At 42.6% G+C, this 24,818-nt stretch overlaps 8 protein-coding genes across 9 annotated transcripts in view; all 8 read right to left on the bottom strand.

Annotated features, from left to right (window-relative positions):
* The window catches only part of LOC109878377 (protocadherin alpha-C2-like), a 203,640-nt gene extending 185,268 nt beyond the window's left edge, over positions 1–18,372 (bottom strand). Inside the window, exon 1 of one of the 2 annotated variants that reach the window (XM_031790001.1) lies at positions 15,819–18,372. In XM_031790001.1, coding sequence (XP_031645861.1) covers positions 15,819–18,182 — 2,364 coding nt within the window. In that variant the 5' untranslated portion in view covers positions 18,183–18,372. The remainder of the gene's footprint in view (positions 1–15,818) is intronic. The other variant, XM_031789999.1, reaches the window with a different exon arrangement.
* Positions 121–2,656, bottom strand: LOC109885991 (protocadherin alpha-8-like). Its single transcript, XM_031791322.1, has one exon. The coding sequence runs from the start codon at positions 2,494–2,496 to the stop codon at positions 121–123; it is 2,376 nt and encodes a 791-aa protein (XP_031647182.1). The 5' UTR covers positions 2,497–2,656.
* Positions 3,399–5,781, bottom strand: LOC109885992 (protocadherin alpha-7-like). Its single transcript, XM_031791323.1, has one exon. It carries the CDS (start codon positions 5,763–5,765, stop codon positions 3,399–3,401), a length of 2,367 nt encoding a protein of 788 aa, XP_031647183.1. The 5' UTR covers positions 5,766–5,781.
* LOC109878367 (protocadherin alpha-3-like) lies at positions 4,561–8,837 on the bottom strand. Its single transcript, XM_020470623.2, has one exon. It carries the CDS (start codon positions 8,698–8,700, stop codon positions 6,298–6,300), a length of 2,403 nt encoding a protein of 800 aa, XP_020326212.2. The 5' UTR covers positions 8,701–8,837; the 3' UTR covers positions 4,561–6,297.
* LOC109885986 (protocadherin alpha-8-like) lies at positions 9,388–11,918 on the bottom strand. Its single transcript, XM_031791324.1, has one exon. The coding sequence runs from the start codon at positions 11,767–11,769 to the stop codon at positions 9,388–9,390; it is 2,382 nt and encodes a 793-aa protein (XP_031647184.1). The 5' UTR covers positions 11,770–11,918.
* Positions 12,561–15,087, bottom strand: LOC116352942 (protocadherin alpha-3-like). Its single transcript, XM_031791325.1, has one exon. The coding sequence runs from the start codon at positions 14,940–14,942 to the stop codon at positions 12,561–12,563; it is 2,382 nt and encodes a 793-aa protein (XP_031647185.1). The 5' UTR covers positions 14,943–15,087.
* A 351-nt stretch (positions 18,373–18,723) lies between the features above and the next one.
* On the bottom strand, positions 18,724–21,249 carry LOC109878365 (protocadherin alpha-8-like). Its single transcript, XM_031791392.1, has one exon. The coding sequence runs from the start codon at positions 21,115–21,117 to the stop codon at positions 18,724–18,726; it is 2,394 nt and encodes a 797-aa protein (XP_031647252.1). The 5' UTR covers positions 21,118–21,249.
* Positions 21,246–24,280, bottom strand: LOC109878364 (protocadherin alpha-8-like). Its single transcript, XM_031791393.1, has 2 exons — positions 21,767–24,280; positions 21,246–21,284 (listed from the first exon to the last, which is right to left on the bottom strand). Exons 1-2 carry the CDS (start codon positions 24,125–24,127, stop codon positions 21,246–21,248), a joined length of 2,400 nt encoding a protein of 799 aa, XP_031647253.1. The 5' UTR covers positions 24,128–24,280.
* Between the last annotated feature and the right edge of the window lie 538 nt (positions 24,281–24,818).

Below are 24,818 nucleotides of genomic sequence, written 5' to 3' on the forward strand. Positions count from 1 at the left end.
TTAAATATTAAATACATACAAATACAATTTATAGCGTATGCAATTCTAAAACTCAAGCTTATTGTCAGCGCTACATGTCAATGGTCAGGTGTAAGAGTATTGTGAACTATAAATTCGTTTTCATCTCCTTACCTCTCCAGAAGCTCTCCTCCTGTGTTCAGGTACCACTAGAGTATTCCCATTGCTGCCCGGGACTATAGTAGAACCTATACTCATTCTGGGTCCAACTAACATGTACCGTTTGTCTCCGGATCGGTACTGGATGCTGTGGCACAGTGTCCCGTCGTAATTCACATCTTGTAAATACTTGGAGGAATCGACTGGGTCTTTGGAGCACTGCATTACAATCAACACGATGATACTGATGATAAAAAGTGCTGAAACTGACCCCAAAGTTATGATCAAATAAAATGTAACGCTGTTCTCCTCCTCGTCTTTTACTGCGCTTTTAACATCAGAAGCTGCAAAAGCCTCTTTGGGCTCCACAACGTTGATAATCACAGTAGCTGTTGCTGAGAGTGAAACGTTCCCATTGTCTTTCACCAGTACGACCAGTTTATGCTCAGCCTCGTCTGTCTCTGTGAACGACCGAAGTGTCCTTATCTGTCCTGTATAGCGGTCCAAGGCAAAGAGACTGTGGTCAGTAACTTTCTGCAGTGAAAATAATAACCAGCCGTTATATCCTATATCAGCGTCATAGGCTCTCACTTTAGTCACCAAATGGCCTGCGTTCACATTGCGGGGAATCTCCTCCACACCTGCAGCGGAACCATTAGCGCTGACTGGATACAAGATCACTGGAGCGTTGTCGTTCTGATCCAGAATGAACACATTCACTGTGACGTTGCTGCTTAGTGACGGAATTCCAGAGTCTGTAGCTACAACCTGGAATTTGAATGTTTTGAGGGTTTCAAAGTCAAAGCTTTTTAGCGCCAGTATGTTTCCATTTTCAGGATTTATGTTGAGGAACGATGACCATTTATTCTCCTCTACACCGTTTCTCAGAATATGATATAAAATAATAGCGTTTTCATTTATGTCACGATCAGACGCACTCACGCGAAAAAGTGAGGCGCCTGGTTCGTTATTCTCAGTGACATAGAAATTATAGGGGCTCAGTGAAAACTCTGGACTGTTATCATTCACATCTGATACTACAACACCAATAGTCTTTACAGATGACAGGGACGGCTCGCCTGCATCTGTGGCTACTATTGTTAGATCATATTCAGAATGTTTTTCCCTATCCAGGGGTGACTTGGTGACTACAGAGTAAATATTATCCTGTAGTGATGGCATTAGTTTGAAAGTTGTGTCTTCCATCACAGTGCAGATAACTTTCCCGTTGAGACCAGAGTCCAAATCATTAACACTGATTAGCGCGACTGTGGTTCCAGTTCTAGAATCCTCGGCGATTGCTCTTGAAAATGATGTCACCTCAATCTCAGGTGCGTTGTCATTGAGGTCAACTATCCTTATTACTACGCTTTTATCTGATGTCATTGGTGCAAGTCCTTTATCCGATGCCTGTATGTCGAGTTCGTACTTGTCTTTTTCTTCAAAATCTAGCAATCCTCTCACAATGATTTCACCTGTTACTGGGTTCAGATCAAAGAGTTTGCGTAATTTACTATTCACGCTATTGCCAAACGAGTACATTACTAATCCATTTGGCCCCTCGTCCAAATCGGTGGCGTTTACTTGTACAATTGTTGTGCCAACAATAGTATTTTCATTCACCAATACAGAGTAAGCATCTTTTGTATAGACAGGCGGGTTATCATTGATATCCAGTACATCTACAGTTATTCTCATGTCTCCAGATCTTGGAGGTTTTCCTCCATCGATAGCTGTGAGCAGCAATATATGGTTCTTTACAGCCTCTCTGTCCAGTGGTTTATTTAATATTAATATCGGGATTTTGCCATCATCACCTCGGTCTTTAACTTCCAAACGGAAATGATCGTTGTGACTGAGTTTATACTGTTGAACTGAGTATTGTCCACCATCAGTGTCGAGCGCAGCCTGGAGCTGAAATCGCGCCCCTGGTAAGGCTGACTCAAATATCTCTAACCGTTTCTCTTTCTCAGGAAAGCTGGGAGAATGGTCGTTAACATCTAACACCTCCACTGAGACATAATGGATCTCCAGCGGATTCTCTAGAACGGTTTTCATGTTGATCAAACACACGCTGGTCCGTTCACACGCCTCCTCTCGGTCTATTTTTCGGTGCAAATACAAGATGCCGTCATTCTGGTTTACCTGGAAAAGGGGCTCAGTCGAGCCAGACACGATTCGAAATCCCCTCTCCTTCAAGGTGCTCAGATCTATTCCCAAATCCTTAGCTATATTCCCCACGACAGTTCCTTCCTTAAGCTCTTCAGAGATGGAATATGTTATCTGTGCTGAAGCTCCGCTCCAAAAGAGAACCAAAGCTAACATTGCCCAAAGCCTCCGTCGTTGCTCCCACCATGCTCCATGTCCTCTTTGTTCCATTTTTTAAAATATATTTAGTCCAAAAACAATCCACAGCACGCGACACTATGCCTATATTATTAACGAAACCTTACCCATTGCATTCCCAAATAGGATCATAGCTCATTATTCTAAAAAAGCATTTTTAGTTCCGTTCAAGTGAGTATGAAATATCTCCTTGTTGCTTACGACCCTTGTCAGCTAGCTACTGAATGATAAACCAACTAAGGGGAGGATGCAAAAATGTGACGTGAGCGTTGCTTTCAAGAGCGTTATTCTAGTTAAGCACTGACACCATGCGATGCTACCACACATTGATTGCATGGTTGTGTAAAGGACATTGGCTACTCCAGCACCAGAAGCATGTTTGGCACAAACATACAGAGACAGACAATCATAAATATACACTATGTGGAGGCAAATGAAGGCTAATGTTATCTACCCAGCAACTGATACAGATTTACAAAAATATCAAATGAAGCATGTCGCTTTATCTGCACGGTATATGTTCTCCTGCAGAGCTGCGAGACATCCGAGCATTTCAGAACCACGCTAATGCACAGCGACACACCACGAGGGCATAACGCTGCGTCCAAAAAACACAGCTCTATGGCGAAACCACTTTGAATTCCTTTTAGATTGATTTAGCATGTCCCACACAAACTATTCGAAGGCAAATATATGGTATAAAAAGGACACTTGATGAATTACAAAACAGAAATGCAAGACGATTCCCTCCATCCTGTCGTACATTACAATACTAAAACACATACACCAGTACACAAACCTAAACAGCAGAGCAAGTTTTGTATTAAATGCCCAAGATAACATGATTGTATTGAGACACTCAATGCACTGTACAGTTCAGTCTACATGGTTTATGAGGACCATGTGCGATGTATGTGACTTGTATAAAAACGCATTCATCTCCTCACCTCTCCAGAAGCTCTCCTCGTGTGTTCAGGTACCACTAGAGTATTCCCATTGCTGCCCGGGACTATAGTAGAACCTATACTCATTCTGGGTCCAACTAACATGTACCGTTTGTCTCCGGATCGGTACTGGATGCTGTGGCACAGTGTCCCGTCGTAATTCACATCTTGTAAATACTTGGAGGAATCGTCTGGGGCTTTGGAGCACTGCATTACAATCAACACGATGATACTGATGATAAAAAGTGCTGAAACTGACATCAAAGTTATGATCAAATAAAATGTAACGCTGTTCTCCTCCTCGTCTTTTACTGCGCTTTTAACATCAGAAGCTGCAAAAGCCTCTTTGGGCTCCACAACGTTGATAATCACAGTAGCTGTTGCTGAGAGTGAAACGTTCCCATTGTCTTTTACCAGTATGACCAGTTTATGCTCAGCCTCGTCTGTCTCTGTGAATGACCGAAGCATCCTTATCTGTCCTGTATAGCGGTCCAAGGCAAAGAGACTGTGGTCAGTAACTTCCTGCAGTGAAAATAATAACCAGCCGTTATATCCTATATCAGCGTCATAGGCTCTTAATTTAGTCACCAAATGGCCTGCGTTCACATTGCGGGGAATCTCCTCCACACCTGCAGCGGAACCATTAGCGCTGACTGGATATAATATCACTGGAGCGTTGTCGTTCTGATCCAGAATGAACACATTCACTGTGACGTTGCTGCTTAGTGACGGAATTCCAGAGTCTGTAGCTACAACTTGGAATTTGAATGTTTTGAGGGTTTCGAAGTCAAAGCTTTTTAGCGCGTAAATGTTACCATCATCAGAATTAATATTTAGGTAGGATACAGTAGGAGCGTCACCATCACTTTTCCAAATGTTATAAGACACACGAGCGTTTTCATCTTGGTCTCTATCTGAGGCGCTCATGGAAAACACAGACGCGTGTGGGGCATTGTTTTCCGGTACATAAAAAGTATACTGACTCTGAGAAAACACAGGACTGTTATCATTAACGTCTGAAATATGGACTGTGATGGTTTTGTGGGAAGACAGTGATGGGAGTCCTTTATCTGTAGAAGTTATTGTCACTGTGTACATAGGCTCTGACTCTTTGTCCAATCTGCTTTTAGTAATCAACGAATACATATTTTTCTGAAAAGACGGTTTTAATTCGAAAGGGATGTTGTCTGAGATTGTACATATAACTAAGCCGTTTTCACCAGAGTCCATATCAAACACGCTGATAAGAGCTACCGCTGTACCCGGTCGTGCATCCTCGGGGACTTGGCTTGATAGGGACGTCACGTCCATCTCAGGTGCGTTGTCATTTACATCTTTCACGTTAATAACAACACTACAGTGACCAGTCAATGTAACCGGACCTTTGTCAGAGGCCTGCATGTCAATTTCATAAACACTCTGCTCTTCAAAATCTATTAATCCTTTTACAGTGATCTCACCTGTAACATCATCTATCTCGAATAAATCGAACGCTTTGTTTTTAAGACTGTTATCAAAAGTGTATATAACCTGTCCGTTGGCGCCATCATCTATATCCGTGGCGTGTAATCTTAGGACTGAGGCACCTACGGGAGGATTTTCATATAAAGTTACCGTATACACCTGTCTGTCAAAGACTGGTGCGTTGTCATTGACATCAATCACATGTATTGTTATATTGACTGTGCCAGATCTTGCGGTCTCACCGCCGTCAAACGCAGTCAAAATCAGTCGAATTTCAGGTTTCTGCTCTCTGTCTAGCGGCTTTTTCAAAATCAGAAAAGGAATTTTATCCTCACCGCGAGTTTTAACATCTAAGTCAAAGTTATCGTTTTGACTGAGAGTGTACTTACGGAGACTATTTGCTCCAACATCAGGGTCACGCGCAGCGTCAAGAGGAAAGCGCGTTCCTTGGAGCACAGCATTCTCTGCTATCTCTAAGCGTTTCTCCTTTTCTGGAAAAATGGGAGAATGGTCATTTATATCCGTAATTTCAATCTCAACATAATGTATTTCCATTGGATTTTCGGCGACGGTTTTTAGGTTGATTAAACACATAATGTTTTTCTCACACAGCTCCTCCCTGTCGATGTTCCTGTTCACATACAACACGCCATTATCTTGGTTTATCTGCAAAAGACCTTCCTTAGAGCCAGATACAATCCGAAACCTTCGCTCCGCCAGTATATCCACACTGAACCCCAAATCCTTTGCTACATCTCCCACATAAGAACCTTCTTTCGACTCCTCCGCGATAGAATATCGTATTTGACAATAAGCTCCACGGGAGAAGCACAACAAAAATACAAACCACAGCATCGCCCAGTGAGGCGCCTCTCTTCTCTGTCCGTCTATCATTTTGACAAGCCCTGTTATTTTGGAACCATTACAGTCCGCTTCATCCAGAAAAAGCAAGGTGCCAAGTTCATCCACGAAAAAGATTCAAGCAAGTATCCATGCGGATGGTATTCTCCATTCCAGAAAGCAAGTGCCCATTTCACTCGACTCGAATGATTTTTTATGAGGCAACACGACAAAGGGAGGGAGGGATTCAAACTAAATGCATGTTTCTAACACTGAAAAGCAGCGACACCACGCGCATTAGGAGAATGGGTTTCATGCGCAGCAACTCAAACCGAAACATAAATATGTGACATGTCAAATAACACTTTGAATTGAAAAGTGTTTCAGAACAATTGTCGTGGACAGCGACCACTTTCAAATGTGGTGTTGACGCCTGATCCTCTGATTTCAAGGACAGACCCTGTGAGAGGTGTAGGTTTGTTAAAACGCCAAAGCCATACTCCGAAAAAAAACATATTAGACCCACTCAAACAAGACCCCGTAGTTCAATTAAATATATGAACTTTTAAAAAAATGGGAGAATAATCTATGCGATTTCTATACAATTACAGAGCCATACATGTCTTACCTCTCCAGAAGCTCTCCTCCTGGTTTCAGGTACCACTAGAGTATTCCCATTGCTGCCCGGGACTATAGTAGAACCTATACTCATTCTGGGTCCAACTAACATGTACCGTTTGTCTCCGGATCGGTACTGGATGCTGTGGCACAGTGTCCCGTCGTAATTCACATCTTGTAAATACTTGGAGGAATCGACTGGGGCTTTGGAGCACTGCATTACAATCAACACGATGATACTGATGATAAAAAGTGCTGAAACTGACCCCAAAGTTATGATCAAATAAAATGTAACGCTGTTCTCCTCCTCGTCTTTTACTGCGCTTTTAACATCAGAAGCTGCAAAAGCCTCTTTGGGCTCCACAACGTTGATAACCACAGTAGCTGTTGCTGAGAGTGAAACGTTCCCATTGTCTTTTACCAGTATGACCAGTTTATGCTCAGCCTCGTCTGTCTCTGTGAATGACCGAAGTGTCCTTATCTGTCCTGTATAACGGTCCAAAGCAAAGAGACTGTGGTCAGTAACTTCCTGCAGTGAAAATAATAACCAGCCGTTATATCCTATATCAGCGTCATAGGCTCTCACTTTAGTCACCAAATGGCCTGCGTTCACATTGCGGGGAATCTCCTCCACACCTGCAGCGGAACCATTAGCGCTGACTGGATACAAGATCACTGGAGCGTTGTCGTTCTGATCCAGAATGAACACGTTTATTGTGACGTTGCTGCTTAGTGACGGAGTTCCAGAGTCTGTAGCTACAACTTGGAATTGGAATGTTTTGAGGGTTTCAAAGTCAAAGCTTTTTAGAGCGGAAATATGTCCATTGTCAGAATTGATATTCAGGAAAGATGTCATACCATTTTGAGTCCCTTCGCCTCTAACAATGTGATATGAAATGGCTGCATTCTCATTCAAGTCTTTGTCAGTGGCGATTACAGAGAGTATGGATGCACCAGGGGCGTTATTTTCCACTAAGTACAGCTCAAGAGGGTTTTGAGAGAATTCTGGACTGTTATCGTTCACATCTGATATCTGGATGCTCAGAGTTTTGAATGTCGACAGAGGAGGCTGACCACAGTCAGTGGCTGTTATAGTGATGTCATAATGGGACACAAACTCTCTGTCTAATCGTTGTTTGGTCACTAAAGAGTACATACTATCCTGAAAGGAAGGTTTTAACTCAAAGGGTACATCTCCTAACAGACTACACAACACTTTTCCATTGATACCGGAGTCTTTATCACTGACACTTATGAGAGAAATAACAGTTCCTGGTTTGGAATCTTCAGAGACCATATTGGAAAGGGATGTTACCTCTATCTCGGGTTTGTTATCATTTACGTCAAGTATTTTTATGATAACCCCGCATTCGACAGTCCATGGAGGCTGACCTCTGTCTGATGCTTGCACACTTAGTTTGTACACCTCGGTGTCATCAAAGTCTACCTGGGCCTTAACTGTAATTTCACCTGTAAAACTATCCAATTCAAACACGTCATAAACTTTGCTCTTGAGGTTTCTGCCAAGAGAGTATTCAACAACACGGTTTAACCCTTCATCTAGATCAGTAGCATTTACTTTTACAACGATGGTACCAATAGGGGCGTTTTCTTGTAAAGTTACAGAGTATGTGTCTTGACTAAAAACAGGCTTGTTATCATTTACGTCAAGAACAGTAACGGTTATATTTAGAGATCCTGATTTTGGCGGATTCCCTCCATCGATAGCAGTTAAAACCAATGAGTGGTTGATTCTGTTCTCCCTATCTAGAGATTTCTGTAATATTAAAAATGGTATTTTGTCCTCATCGCTATCTTTGATCTCAATGTCGAAAAAAATATTCTGACTTAATTTGTAAAAACGTACGGAGTTTACCCCTATGTCCGGATCACGAGCAGTCGGAATTTGTAAGCGAGTTCCCGGAGGGACGTGTTCTGCTATTTCAAAATGCTGCTCCTTTTCTGTGAACATAGGTGAATGGTCATTGACATCTTTGATTTCTAACTGAACATAATGTATTTCTAGAGGATTCTCAACTACAATCTTCAGGTTCATCAAACACGCGCCAGTGCCATCACAGAGCTCCTCTCTGTCGATATTCTTATGAACATACAAGACGCCATTGTTCTGATTAACCTGGAAAAGAGCGTCCTTAGATGCAGAAACGATACGAAACCGCCTCTCCAACAAAGTACTGACGTCAAGACCCAAATCCTTAGCAACATTTCCAACAACGGATCCCTCTTTCACCTCCTCTGGAATAGAGTACCTTATCTGAGCCGAAACCTGCTCCACGAAGCACAGCAGCAAAGAGAAACGCAGAGCAACACACCAGTACTCCCATCTGCGCCTTTGTCCTCCGTCTCCCATCGTTAAACAGCGGAACAAAAACACTGTCCTCAATTAAAAAATACAATCCTAATGATCAGACGACCAACTTGCAATGATCCATACTGAATTCAACTACTCAGTCAGTAAACATTTATAGCCTGCTCTGACATGGCAAGTCTTGTTCTGATGTCTGGACCACTCTCTCGGTATGTGTAGAACAAAACAGCCCAGAGAGGGGCAGAGCCTACTCTAAGAGTAAATACCTGACAGTCTCCTTATGTTATACTGACACCCTGCGGTCCAAGCTCCTGTCTGCTGCGTAGACCACACGAGAATATAGTATTGTAAAATAAATTCGTTTTTCCGCTTTTTGTATTGCTAGAAGGCCCGGTTGCACTGGGTCACTTTAATTAAAGGCATAATCAAAGGATGAAGAACGGTTGAGGAAGAATACAATTAAATGGAACAGTAGGATAAGAAGTTGATATAGAGGAGAACACATTCAAATAGGATGGCAGAGTCGAGCTTTCAACAAAAACAATTACTGTTTAATTCAGCACCACTAGAGTGGACAGCAACCACATACAATAGACATTATGCACAGAAAACCTGTTTGTAGACAATTGAGTCATGTTGGGACCTGGTTATGACTACTCAACTACTTGAAGGGAGAGATCAGCATATCTCACAAACACACTCATATAAGCGACCAACAAACACAAGAGATTATGCATGCACATAGCTCACCTCTCCAGACGCACTTCTCCTGTGGTCAGGTATCACTAGAGTATTCCCATTGCTGACCGGGACTATAGTAGAACCTATACTCATTCTGGGTCCAACTAACATGTACCGTTTGTCTCCGGATCGGTACTGGATACTGTGGCACAGTGTCCCGTCGTAATTCACATCTTGTAAATACTTGGAGGAATCGTCTGGGGCTTTGGAGCACTGCATTACAATCAACACGATGATACTGATGATAAAAAGTGCTGAAACTGACATCAAAGTTATGATCAAATAAAATGTAACGCTGTTCTCCTCCTCGTCTTTTACTGCGCTTTTAACATCAGAAGCTGCAAAAGCCTCTTTGGGCTCCACAACGTTGATAATCACAGTAGCTGTTGCTGAGAGTGAAACGTTCCCATTGTCTTTTACCAGTATGACCAGTTTATGCTCAGCCTCGTCTGTCTCTGTGAATGACCGAAGTGTCCTTATCTGTCCTGTATAACGGTCCAAAGCAAAGAGACTGTGGTCAGTAACTTCCTGCAATGAAAATAATAACCAGCCGTTATATCCTATATCAGCGTCATAGGCTCTCACTTTAGTCACCAAATGGCCTGCGTTCACATTGCGGGGAATCTCCTCCATACCTTCAGCGGAACCGTTAGCGCTGACTGGATACAAGATCAGAGGAGCGTTGTCGTTCTGATCCAGTATGAACACGTTTATTGTGACGTTGCTGCTTAGTGACGGAGTTCCAGAGTCTGTAGCTACAACTTGGAATTTGAATGTTTTGAGGGTTTCAAAGTCAAAGCTTTTTAGAGCTGAAATATGTCCATTGTCAGAATTGATATTCAGGAAAGATGTCATATCATTCTGTGTCCCTTCACCTCTAACAACGTGATATGAAATCGCAGCATTTTCATTCAAGTCTTTATCAGTTGCGGTTTCAGAGAATATGAACCCACCAGGGGCGTTATTTTCCAGTAAGTACAGCTCAATAGGGTTTTGAGAGAATTCTGGGCTGTTATCGTTCACATCTGATATCTGGACGTTCAGAATTTTAAATGTGGACAGAGGAGGCTGACCACAGTCAGTGGCTGTTATTGTGATGTCATAATGGGAGACGAGTTCACGATCCAAGCGCTGTTTGGTCACTAAAGAGTACATATTATCCTGAAAGGAAGGTTTTAACTCAAAGGGTACATCTCCTAACAGACTACACAACACCTTTCCATTGATACCGGAGTCTTTATCACTGACACTTATGAGAGAAATAACAGTTCCTGGTTTGGAATCTTCAGAAATGAAATTAGACAGTGATGTCACCTCTATATCTGGCTCATTGTCATTAATATCGATTATCTTTATGATCACTCTACATTCCACAGTCAGTGGAGGTTGTCCTTTATCCGAGGCCTGAACATCTAGTTTATACACCTCTGTGTCCTCGAAGTCCATCTCACCTTTAACTCTAATGTCTCCAGTTAGCCTATCCACTTCAAACATATCATAGACTTTTCTCCTTAAGGTTTTACCCAGGCTGAACTCAACCTCACTATTACTTCCTTCATCTGCATCAGTTGCATTTACTCTAATAACAACTGTACCAACTCCAACGTTTTCTTGTATCCTAACATTATATGTATCCTGACTAAAGACGGGACGGTTATCATTACTATCTAGAACAACAATTGTAACATTTAGCGTGCCTGATCTTTGAGGAATACCTCCATCTATCGCTGTTAGGAGAAGCGTGTAGTTGTGGTTTTGTTCCCTATCTAGCGACTTCTTTAAAACTAAAAACGGTATTTTGTCCTCGTCGCTTTGTCTTACATCGATTTCAAAATGATCATTTGATGTTACTTTGTAAGCCCAAATAGAATTTTTTCCGACGTCAGGGTCACGCGCTGCATGTATTTGGAAGCGCGTCCCCATAGAGGTGTGCTCCGCTATATCAAATTGCTGCTCCTTCTCTGGAAAACTGGGAGAATTGTCATTCACATCAGTTACTTCTACACCTACATAATGGATTTCTAAAGGGTTTTCAACAACGATTTTCAGGTTTATTAAACAAGCGCTGTTGCCATCACAGAGCTCCTCTCTGTCGACATTCTTATGAACATACAAGACGCCATTGTTCTGATTAACCTGGAAAAGAGCGTCCTTAGATGCAGAAACGATACGAAACCGCCTCTCCAACAAAGTACTGACGTCAAGACCCAAATCCTTAGCAACATTTCCAACAACGGATCCCTCTTTCACCTCCTCTGGAATAGAGTACCTTATCTGAGCCGAAACCTGCTCCACGAAGCACAGCAGCAAAGAGAAACGCAGAGCAACACACCAGTATTCCCATCTGCGCCTTTGTCCTCCGTCTCCCATCGTTAAACAATCAAACCCTGTTGTCAATGAGAAATTACAATCCTAATGATCAGATGGCAAAGTCGTAATGATCCATACCGAATCCAATCGTTCAGCAAACCGGGGAATATAGTATTTGTCTGAAATAGCACGCCTTGATTTGATGTCCCCAAGACTCTCTCTGTATCTGCGGGGAACTAAACAGCACAGAGAGGGGCAGGGCCTAGTATAACAGTATCAAAAAGTCTCCTTGTGTTATACTGACACACTGCGGACCGATCTACCGTTGACCATGAGTACATACTGCTCGAGAACGAAAATAACTTTCTGTATTAGAATCAGCAAATTAACCAGCACTATATTACAGTTACAGGCGCGTGACGATGAAAGGTTTAGTGGGAGTAAAATGAAAAGGACTGGGACTAAATGAATGTGGAGGTCTACAGATGTAAAAGACAGGCATGGTACATACACGATTGCAAAGAAAAACAATGATCTTGTAAATCAGCACCACAGGGGGTGGACAGCAATTGCATGAACATGTTCAGTTCTCCATTACGCACAGAAAAGCAGTTTGTAGACAGGGAAATTACACTCATGTGTCATGTTGGGACCTAGTTTTTGACTAATCAGTCAACGTTTTCAAATATCAGCATATCTCATGCCCATATAAACAAAAAACAATTTCAAGAGACTTATCACTAATTCAGCGCCATCAAGGTAGATAGTAAGCGCTTAATCTTCAGGCATACATTTCATTACGCACGATAAATACATTCAAATAACCAGCCATATGCTTTCAAAGTTTAATGCTAAAAGACAGTTCTTACCTCTCCAGAAGCTCTCCTCCTGTGATCAGGTACCACTAGAGTATTCCCATTGCTGCCCGGGACAATAGTAGAACCTATACTCATTCTGGGTCCAACTAACATGTACCGTTTGTCTCCGGATCGGTACTGGATGCTGTGGCACAGTGTCCCGTCATAATTCACATCTTGTAAATACTTGGAGGAATCGACTGGGGCTTTGGAGCACTGCGTTACAATCAACACGATGATACTGATGATAAAAAGTGCTGAAACTGACCCCAAAGTTATGATCAAATAAAATGTAACGCTGTTCTCCTCCTCGTCTTTTACTGCGCTTTTAACATCAGAAGCTGCAAAAGCCTCTTTGGGCTCCACAACGTTGATAATCACAGTAGCTGTTGCTGAGAGTGAAACGTTCCCATTGTCTTTTACCAGTATGACCAGTTTATGCTCAGCCTCGTCTGTCTCTGTGAATGACCGAAGTGTCCTTATCTGTCCTGTATAGCGGTCCAAAGCAAAGAGACTGTGGTCAGTAACTTCCTGCAGTGAAAATAATAACCAGCCGTTATATCCTATATCAGCGTCATAGGCTCTCACTTTAGTCACCAAATGGCCTGCGTTCACATTGCGGGGAATCTCCTCCACACCTGCAGCGGAACCATTAGCGCTGACTGGATACAAGATCACTGGAGCGTTGTCGTTCTGATCCAGAATGAACACGTTTATTGTGACGTTGCTGCTTAGTGACGGAGTTCCAGAGTCTGTAGCTACAACTTGGAATTGGAATGTTTTGAAGGTTTCAAAGTCAAAGCTTTTTAGAGCGGAAATATGTCCATGATCAGAATTGATATTCAGGAAAGATGCAATAACATTTTGTGGCCCTTCACCTCTAACAATGTGATATGAAATTGCTGCATTTTCATTTAAGTCTTTATCAGAGGCGCTTACAGAGAATATGGATGCACCAGGGGTGTTATTTTCCAGTAAGTACAGCTCAATAGGGTTTTGGGAGAATTCTGGGCTGTTATCGTTCACATCTGATATCTGGACGTTCAGAGTGTTGAATGTGGACAGAGGAGGCTGACCACAGTCAGTGGCTGTTATAGTGATGTCATAATGGGACACGAGTTCTCTGTCTAAATGGCCCTTTGTGACGACAGAATATACGTTTTCTTTATATGATGACTTTAACTCAAATGGCACGTCTTCAGATATACTAGCAAGCACTTTACCATTAATACCGGAATCTTTATCTGTCACACTGATGAGAGAAATAACAGTTCCTGGTTTAGAAACTTCAGACACCGTCTTAGAGAGGGACGTAACACCAATAGATGGTTTGTTGTCATTTACATCAGTTATCTTTATAATAACTCGACAGTCAACAGTCAGTGGAGGTTGGCCTTTATCAGACGCCTCTATATTTAACCTGTACACCTCATTATCCTCGAAATCTACTGGACCTTTAACCCGAATATCTCCAGTAAGGCTATCCAGTTCAAATATGTCATATACTCCACGCTTTAAATTCCTACCAAGTGTATATTCAACTTCTCCATTTGATCCATGGTCTGTATCAGTTGCGTTAACCCTTACTACAATCCTACCGATATTAGCATTTTCCTGTAACGTCACTGAGTAGACGTCTTGGCTACATACAGGTTGATTATCATTTGTATCAAGGACTGTGACAGTGATGTTCAGAGTACCTGTTCCAGGTGGATTCCCCCCATCCAATGCTGTCAATACTAATACATGTTTGGTCTTCAGTTCCCTATCTAAGGCTTTCTGTAAAACCAAAAAAGGGATTTTATAACCTTCCCCGCTATCTCGCAGCTCTAAATCAAAATGCTCGTTTTGATTTAATTTATAGGTACGTACTGAATTTATGCCATAGTCCAAATCACGCGCAGCCTGGAGTTCAAAACGAGCCCCTGGCAGTTTATTCTCAGCTATTTTGATGTGTATATCTTTCTCGGAGAAGCTGGGGGTATGGTCGTTTATGTCTGTTATTTCTACACCTACGTAATGGACTTCTAACGGGTTTTCAACAATGATCTCTAGATCTATCACACATGCAACATTTCCGACACAAAGCTCCTCTCTGTCAATATTCTTATGAACATACAAGACGCCATTGTTCTGATTAACCTGGAAAAGAGCGTCCTTAGATCCAGAAACGATACGAAACCGCCTCTCCAACAAAGTACTGACGTCAAGACCCAAATCCTTAGCAACATTTCCAACAACGGATCCCTCTTTCACCTCCTCTGGAATAGAGTACCTTATCTGAGCCGAAACCTGCTCCACGAAGCACAGCAGCAAAGAGAAACGCAGAGCAACACACCAGTACTCCCATCTGCGCCTTTGTCCTCCGTCTCCCATCGTTAAATATAAAATGAAACACAATCCTCAATGAAAAAATACAATCCTGAAGATCAGATGGCAAACGGGGTTCTATCCACACTTTATCCAATGTTTCATCAGCGAAATAGAACACAATCCTTTATGTCTATCGTCTTGTTCTAATGTTCGCCCCGACCTGTGTACGGAACAAAATAACCCAGAGAGGGGCAGGGCCTATTCTACAAAGCACCGGTCAGTCACCTTGTGTTATACTGACACCCAGCGCTCCGAGCTCCTGTTTACCACTGCATTGTTTTGTACATTCATTTGCTTGTGACTATTTGTATTGATAAAAGCCCCAGTTGCAATGGGTCCATTTTTTCATTTAACCTTTATTTAACTAGGCAAATCAGATAAGAACGAATTCTTAATTACAATGATGGCCTACCCCGGACAACCCCGGACGACGATGGGCCAATTGTGCGCCGCCCTATCAAGTCCGGATGTGATACAGCCGGGATTCGAACCAGGATGCAGTGCCTTAGAACGCTGCGCCATTCGGGAGCCCTTAAGAATAGCAATGTAAAAGGGTGAGGAAAGGTCGAGGAAGAATATAAAATGGTATGGAACAGTAGGCTACTAAGATGATGTAGAGGATTGGCCAACACACTTCAAAAAGAAGAGAAGGCAACAACACCCGTTCAAGGGGAAACAATGAATGTACAATTCAGCACCACTAGAGATGACCTCAACCGCACCAGCCATTATGCACAGAACTGCCGTTTGTAGAAAAAGGAGTGTTGCTGGGGACTGGTTATGACTCGTCAACTATTTTAAGGGATGTATCATCATATTTCCCAAACACCCATATAGGCCAAAAACAAGCACATAAGATTATAAATGTGCAGCGCTTACCTCTCCAGAAGCTCTCCTCCTGTGGTCAGGTACCACTAGAGTATTCCCATTGCTGCCCGGGACTATAGTAGAACCTATACTCATTCTGGGTCCAACTAACATGTACCGTTTGTCTCCGGATCGGTACTGGATGCTGTGGCACAGTGTCCCGTCGTAATTCACATCTTGTAAATACTTGGAGGAATCGTCTGGGGCTTTGGAGCACTGCGTTACAATCAACACGATGATACTGATGATAAAAAGTGCTGAAACTGACATCAAAGTTATGATCAAATAAAATGTAACGCTGTTCTCCTCCTCGTCTTTTACTGCGCTTTTAACATCAGAAGCTGCAAAAGCCTCTTTGGGCTCCACAACGTTGATAATCACAGTAGCTGTTGCTGAGAGTGAAACGTTCCCATTGTCTTTCACCAGTATGACCAGTTTGTGCTCAGCCTCGTCTGTCTCTGTGAATGACCGAAGTGTCCTTATCTGTCCTGTATAGCGGTCCAAAGCAAAGAGACTGTGGTCAGTAACTTCCTGCAGTGAAAATAATAACCAGCCGTTATATCCTATATCAGCGTCATAGGCTCTCACTTTAGTCACCAAATGGCCTGCGTTCACATTGCGGGGAATCTCCTCCACACCTTCAGCGGAACCGTTAGCGCTGACTGGATACAAGATCACTGGAGCGTTGTCGTTCTGATCCAGAATGAACACGTTTATTGTGACGTTTCTGCTTAGTGACGGAGTTCCAGAGTCTGTAGCTACAACTTGGAATTGGAATGTTTTGAAGGTTTCAAAGTCAAAGCTTTTTAGAGCGGAAATATGTCCATTGTCAGAATTGATATTCAGGAAAGATGCAATAACATTTTGTGGCCCTTCACCTCTAACAATGTGATATGAAATTGCTGCATTTTCATTTAAGTCTTTATCAGAGGCGCTTACAGAGAATATGGATGCACCAGGGGTGTTATTTTCCAGTAAGTACAGCTCAATAGGGTTTTGGGAGAATTCGGGGCTGTTATCGTTCACATCTGATATCTGGACGTTCAGAGTGTTGATTGTGGACAGAGGAGGCTGACCACAATCAGTGGCTGTTATAGTGATGTCATAATGGGAGACGAGTTCTCGATCTAATCGCCCTATTGTGACGACAGAATACGCATTGTCCTGAAATGATGGTTTTAATTCAAATGGGACGTCCTCGGATATCGTTAATAGGACTTTGCCATTGTTACCGGAGTCTGTATCCGTTACGCTAATGAGAGATATGACTGTTCCAGACTTTGAGTCCTCGGATATCATGTTAGACAGTGACGTCATCTCTATTTCTGGTTTATTGTCGTTTACATCCGTTATCTTGATGACAACTCTACAGTCGACTGATAGTGGGGGTTGTCCGCTGTCAGATGCTTGCACTGTTAATTTGTAAACCTCATTCTCTTCAAAGTCTACTGGACCTATGACACGAATTTCACCAGTAAGACGGTTCAAATTAAATATGTCATGGACTTTGCGCTTTATGTTTCTACCAAGTGCATATTCAACTTCACCATTTTGACCTTCGTCTGTGTCAGTGGCGTTTATGTTTAAAACGGTTGTTCCAATAGGTGCATTTTCCTGGATAGTAACAGAATAGATATCTTTACCACAAACGGGTCGATTGTCATTGACATCAACAACTGTAACCGTAATATTTAGTGTACCTGATCTCGGAGGATTGGCTCCATCTATTGCTGTTAAAATGAACGAGTGGTTTGTGTTTTGTTCTCTATCAATAGCCTTCCTTAAGATTAAAAACGGAACTTTGTCTTCGTCTCCATTATCAATTAATTCCAACTCGAAATGAGGATTACTACTTAATACGTACATGCGCACAGAGTTCAATCCAACATCTGCATCCCGTGCGGTCTGGAGTTCAAAGCGCGTATCAGGAAGGGTATTTTCCGCTATCTCTAAGTGCAGATCCTTTTCAGTAAAACTGGGCGAGTGATCATTAACATCCGTTATTTCTACACCAACATAATGAATCTCTAAAGGGTTTTCAACAGCGATTTTCAGGTTTATCAGACAAGCGCCAGTGCCATCACAGAGCTCCTCTCTGTCGATATTCTTATGAACATACAAGACGCCATTGTTCTGATTAACCTGGAAAAGAGCGTCATTAGATCCAGAAACGATACGAAACCGCCTCGCGAACAAACTACTGACGTCAAGACCCAAATCCTTAGCAACATTTCCAACAACGGATCCCTCTTTCACCTCCTCTGGAATAGAGTACCTTATCTGAGCCGAAACCTGCTCCACGAAGCACAGCAGCAAAGAGAAACGCAGAGCAACACACCAGTACTCCCATCTGCGCCTTTGTCCTCCGTCTCCCATCGTTAAACAGACAATTATGCACAATCCTCAATGAAAAAAAATATTATCCTAATATTCAGATAGACAAGTCGTTATCATCCATACTGTATCCAATATTTCAGCACCGGAAAAGAATACGGTTCTCTCTGTCCAACATATCAGCGTTTTCGAATTTCTTCTCAGCTCTCTCTAGAACAAACCAAATGAGATAGAAGCATCACAAAACAGCCCAGAGAGGGGCAAGGCCTATAGTACATAGCACCAAACAGTATCATTGTGCTACACTGGCACCCTGTGGGCTGGGATTCCATCCACAATATATGAGCTCCGAGAGATTACATACAAATAAATATGCATACATTAGCTATCAAATAACGAGAACAAACAAATTGAGATGGAAGGTGAGCAGATACATAGCAAAATAACTGAAAACGCAGGTATGGTAATAGTCTAGCATGCTCTCTCCAACTAATTAGGGGAACTTGAAGTTCAGCACTATGGACAGCAACCACTTTGCCTACGTACATTAGCCACCGACCAAACATGATCAAAATAAAATACATTATGGAGAGTAAAGGTTAGGGTCATTTCTTACCTCTCCAGAAGCTCTCCTCCTGTGGTCAGGTACCACTAGAGTATTCCCATTGCTGCCCGGGACAATAGTAGAACCTATACTCATTCTGGGTCCAACTAACATGTACCGTTTGTCTCCAGATCGGTACTGGATGCTGTGGCACAGTGTCCCGTCGTAATTCACATCTTGTAAATACTTGGAGGAATCGACTGCGGCTTTGGAGCACTGCGTTACAATCAACACGATGATACTGATGATAAAAAGTGCTGAAACTGACCCCAAAGTTATGATCAAATAAAATGTAACGCTGTTCTCCTCCTCGTCTTTTACTGCGCTTTTAACATCAGAAGCTGCAAAAGCCTCTTTGGGCTCCACAACGTTGATAATCACAGTAGCTGTTGCTGAGAGTGAAACGTTCCCATTGTCTTTTACCAGTATGACCAGTTTATGCTCAGCCTCGTCTGTCTCTGTGAATGACCGAAGTGTCCTTATCTGTCCTGTATAACGGTCCAAGGCAAAGAGACTGTGGTCAGTAACTTCCTGCAGTGAAAATAATAACCAGCCGTTATATCCTATATCAGCGTCATAGGCTCTCACTTTAGTCACCAAATGGCCTGCGTTCACATTGCGGGGAATCTCCTCCACACCTTCAGCGGAACCATTAGTACTAACTGGATACAAGATCACTGGAGCGTTGTCGTTCTGATCCAGAATGAACACGTTTATTGTGACGTTGCTGCTTAGTGACGGAGTTCCAGAGTCTGTAGCTACAACTTGGAATTTAAATGTTTTGAGGGTTTCAAAGTCAAAGCTTTTTAGAGCGGAAATAAGTCCGTTGTCAGAATTGATATTCAAGAAAGATGTCATATCGTTCTGTGTCCCTTCTCCTTTAATTGTGTGATATGAAATAGCAGCATTTTCATTTAAATCTTTATCAGAAGCGATTACAGAGAATATGGATGCACCAGGGGCGTTATTTTCCACTAAGTACAGCTCAAGAGGGTCTTGGTAGAATTCTGGACTGTTATCGTTCACATCTGATATCTGGATGCTCAGAGTTTTGAATGTGGACAGAGGAGGCTGACCACAGTCAGTGGCTGTTATAGTGATGTCATAATGGGAGACGAGTTCTCGATCTAAACGTCCTTTTGTGACGACAGAATATACGTTTTCTTTATATGATGGCTTCAATTCAAAAGGTATATTCTCCGATATACTTGAAATCACTTTACCATTAATACCAGAGTCTTTATCTGTGACACTGATGAGAGAAATAACAGTTCCTGGTTTGGACTCTTCAGAAACTGTATTAGAGAGGGATGTTACATCAATTTCTGGCTCATTGTCATTAATATCGATTATCTTTATGATCACTCTACATTCCACAGTCAGTGGAGGTTGTCCTTTGTCTGAGGCCTGAACATCTAGTTTATACACCTCTGTGTCCTCGAAGTCCACCTCACCTTTAACTCTAATGTCTCCAGTTAGCCTATCCACTTCAAACATATCATAGACTTTTCTCCTTAAGGTTTTACCCAGGCTGAACTCAACCTCACTATTACTTCCTTCATCTGCATCAGTTGCATTTACTCTAATAACAACTGTACCAACTCCAACGTTTTCTTGTATCCTAACATTATATGTATCCTGACTAAAGACGGGACGGTTATCATTACTATCTAGAACAACAATTGTAACATTTAGCGTGCCTGATCTTTGAGGAATACCTCCATCTATCGCTGTTAGGAGAAGCGTGTAGTTGTGGTTTTGTTCCCTATCTAGCGACCTCTTTAAAACTAAAAACGGCATTTTGTCCTCGTCGCTTTGCCGCACGTCGATTTCAAAATGATCGTTAGACGTTATTTTATAGGTATGAACTGAATTCATCCCAACATCAGGATCACGAGCTGCATGTAATTGGAACCGTGTACCTGGAGGGGTATGCTCAGCTATCTCAAATTTCTGTTCCTTTTCTGGAAAATTTGGTGAATTATCATTCACATCTGTGATTTCTACACCTACATAATGGGCTTCAAGCGGGGTTTCAACGACAATTTCAAGGTCTATCAAGCACACGCCAGTGCCAGTACAGAGCTCCTCTCTGTCGATATTCTTATGAACATACAAGACGCCATTGTTCTGATTTAACTGGAAAAGAGCGTCCTTAGATCCAGAAACGATTCGAAACCGCCTCTCCAACAAAGTACTGACGTCAAGACCCAAATCCTTAGCAACATTTCCAACAACGGATCCCTCTTTCACCTCCTCTGGAATAGAGTACCTTATCTGAGCCGAAACCTGCTCCACGAAGCACAGCAGCAAAGAGAAACGCAGAGCAACACACCAGTACTCCCATCTGCGCCTTTGTCCTCCGCCTCCCATCGTTAAACAGACAATTATGCACAATCCTCAATGAAAAACTACAAACCTACTGATCAGATGGCCAACTCGTAAGGATCCATACTGCATCAAATGCTTCAGTACCGAAAAATAATACACCTATTATCTGACTATCTATACACGTCTTGTTCGGATGTCCACACCAGTCTCTTAATGTGTGAAACAAAACAGCCCAGAGAGGGGTAGGGTCTAATCTACAAAGTACCAAACAGTCTCCTTATGTTACACTGACACCATGTGGTCCGGGATACTTGTCCACCCAGCAGGCTACGATGAGCCCCGTGTGTGTCGTCTGTATCGAGTCCAGTAAATACGCCGCTTTCAGTAAAAATACAAATAAAATAACGAGTAAAGATAAAGGGGTGTTTAGATAGGGGAGGAAGACAAACATACTAAATCGAAGGAGTGCACAGTTAAATAACAGATAATACACCTCAGGCAGTAGCCTAGCATGCACTCACCAGCAAACCTAAGAAGTGAGCTTGGAATTCAGCACCATGGACAGCGCCCCCCACAGCGAGTTTGCGTATGGACATTACGCACAGACGACAACATGCTCGCACACACATTCACACAAAACATGTCTCTTTCTCTGATTTAATAGGCAGTAACGGATAAAAACAGTTCTTACCTCTCCAGAAGCTCTCCTCCTGTGGTCAGGTACCACTAGAGTATTCCCATTGCTGCCCGGGTCTATAGTAGAACCTATAGTCATTCTGGGTCCAACTAACATGTACCGTTTGTCTCCGGATCGGTACTGGATGCTGTGGCACAGTGTCCCGTCGTAATTCACATCTTGTAAATACTTGGAGGAATCGACTGAGGCTTTGGAGCACTGCATTACAATCAACACGATGATACTGATGATAAAAAGTGCTGAAACTGACATCAAAGTTATGATCAAATAAAATGTAACGCTGTTCTCCTCCTCGTCTTTTACTGCGCTTTTAACATCAGAAGCTGCAAAAGCCTCTTTGGGCTCCACAACGTTGATAATCACAGTAGCTGTTGCTGAGAGTGAAACGTTCCCATTGTCTTTTACCAGTATGACCAGTTTATGCTCAGCCTCGCCTGTCTCTGTGAATGACCGAAGTGTCCTTATCTGTCCTGTATATCGATCCAAAACAAATAGACTGTGGTCAGTAACTTCCTGCAGTGAAAATAATAACCAGCCGTTATATCCTATATCAGCGTCATAGGCTCTCACTTTAGTCACCAAATGGCCTGCGTTCACATTGCGGGGAATCTCCTCCACACCTTCAGTGGAACCATTAGTACTAACTGGATACAAGATCACTGGAGCGTTGTCGTTCTGATCCAGAATGAACACATTCACTGTGACGTTGCTGCTTAGTGACGGAGTTCCAGAGTCCTTGGCAATGATGTGAAACTGGAATGTTTTGAGGGTTTCAAAGTCAAAGCTCTTTAGTGCATAAATGTTACCGTTGCCTTCATTTATGTTTAGGAAGGATGTCACGCTTTGTCCCGTGCTCCCACGGTCCAGTGAATATGTAATGGCTGCATTTTCTCCTTCATCAAAATCAGAAGCGCTTACAGAGAAAATAGGCATGCCGGGCTTATTGTTTTCAACTACATAAAATGTGTAAGGGTTTTCAGTGAAAAGAGGATTGTTATCGTTAACATCTACTACCTCCACTTGAATGACTTTAGTTGATGTCAAAGGAGGGGTTCCTAAGTCTTTAGCCGTGATGGTAATATCATACCGAGCCACAGACTCTTTATCAAGGAATTCATTCGTGACTAACGAATAGAAATGCCCATCCGGAGAAGGCTTCAGATCAAACGGTAAATACTTCGGTAAAGAACAGACTACCTGTCCGTTCACACCCGAGTCCAGGTCGGTCATCCCCATTAACGCTACCACCGTACCGGGAGGTGCGTCCTCAGGGATCCGGCTGGACAGAGAGGTGACGTCAATCTCGGGCCTGTTGTCGTTCACGTCTTCAACTCTGATCAGCACGTTGCAGTGTGTGGAGAGAGACACTGCTCCTGTATCCGCTGCCAGTACCTTCATCTCATACACTTGCTTCTCCTCGAAATCAAGGCCTCCCTTCACTTTTAGCTCTCCTGTTTTACTGTCCAACTCAAATGGCTCAGCACCAATAGCTCTAAATTTGCCTCGCAAAGAGTACTTGACCTCGCCATTTAGACCCTCGTCCGTATCAGAGGCATTCAATCGAATTAAAAATGTCCCCGCAGGTGCGCTTTCCTCTACGGTTACTGTGTATTTCTGCTTGTCACACACTGGTGCATTGTCATTTATATCAGACACAATAACTGTGATATTAAGGGCTCCTGTTTTGGGTGGCTTGCCCCCATCTAACGCTGTTAACAGCAACGTGTGTTGAGAAATTATCTCCCTATCCAATGGTTTTTGTAATACTAGAAATGGGATTTTACCGTCTTCACCAAATTCTTCTGTTTCCACACGAAAATACTGGTTGTGGCTTAAGGTGTAAGACTGCAAAGCATTTAAGCCTACATCTGAGTCGTGTGCTCCCTCCACTTGAAACCGTGTCCCTGCCAATGCGGACTCTAGTATTTCCAAATTATATGTTTCCTCGGGGAATTTAGGGGAATTATCATTTACATCTATTATCTCTACTGTCACTTGGTGCATTTCTAGCGGATTTTCTATCACCGCTTTTAGGTTGATGAAACACGGCGTATTTTTTACGCACAGTTCCTCTCTGTCTACTCTGTGGTTCACTAACAAAGCACCATCTCTCTGGTTAACCTGGAAGAGCTCGTGCTTTGTTCCAGACACAATGCGAAGATTCCGGTCCGCTAGTCTCGAGTTGTCGAATCCCAAGTCTTTAGCTATATTCCCAACTGCCGTTCCCACTTTCAATTCCTCTTGAATGGAGTATCGTATCTGTCCGGAGATTCCTTTCAAATGAAGAAAAAGAAGAGTAAAATAAGGAAATGCCCATCCACCTAACCACCGTCTTTTTCGGGTTTGTATCGCCATTGTATGCTAGAAAAACTAGGCTATTGGCCTAACGCAGCAATGGTCAAATCTGAAAGCACACAAATAAATTCCGTATCAGTGAATCGCACTACAAGTGTTTGTTATTTCTATCGTCTTTCCATTTAGAATAGCGCTCTTTAACGTCCGCCCTGATGCTGCTGTCTCTCTGCAGCTACTGAATGTCTCATCCCTTCAAGAACGGCCCTATTACGCGCCTCTATTACCCGTTTATGATGTAACAGCACCATCATGCGTCTGGGGACCTTGTGGTTCTAAAAAGGAAATCACCTGGCCCTGATGGCCTGTCAGTTGAATTCTATATACAGTTTCGCGAGTTACTAGAATATCCAATTTTTTTATATTTCAAGATTGCGTTAAAAGTGGGGAAATGGTCTCCACTATGAAACAGGGCCTTATTTCATTGATCCCGAAGCCCGATAAAGACCCTTCTCTCATTGACAATTGGAGACCAATTACTTTATTAAATATTGATTACAAATTGATTGCCCTGGTTTATGCCAAAAGATTAAAGAAAGGAATAGATACCTTTATTAATGAGACTCAAACAGGATTTATGAAGGGCCGTCACATAAGTTCTAACATTCGTTTAGTCTTGGACTTTATAGATTATTCAGATGCAATTGACTCAGATGCGGTTGTCTTATTTTTGGACTTCTGTAAAGCCTTTGAC

The sequence above is a fragment of the Oncorhynchus kisutch genome, linkage group LG15, assembly GCF_002021735.2.
Source record: "Oncorhynchus kisutch isolate 150728-3 linkage group LG15, Okis_V2, whole genome shotgun sequence".
NCBI lineage: Eukaryota > Metazoa > Chordata > Actinopteri > Salmoniformes > Salmonidae > Oncorhynchus > Oncorhynchus kisutch.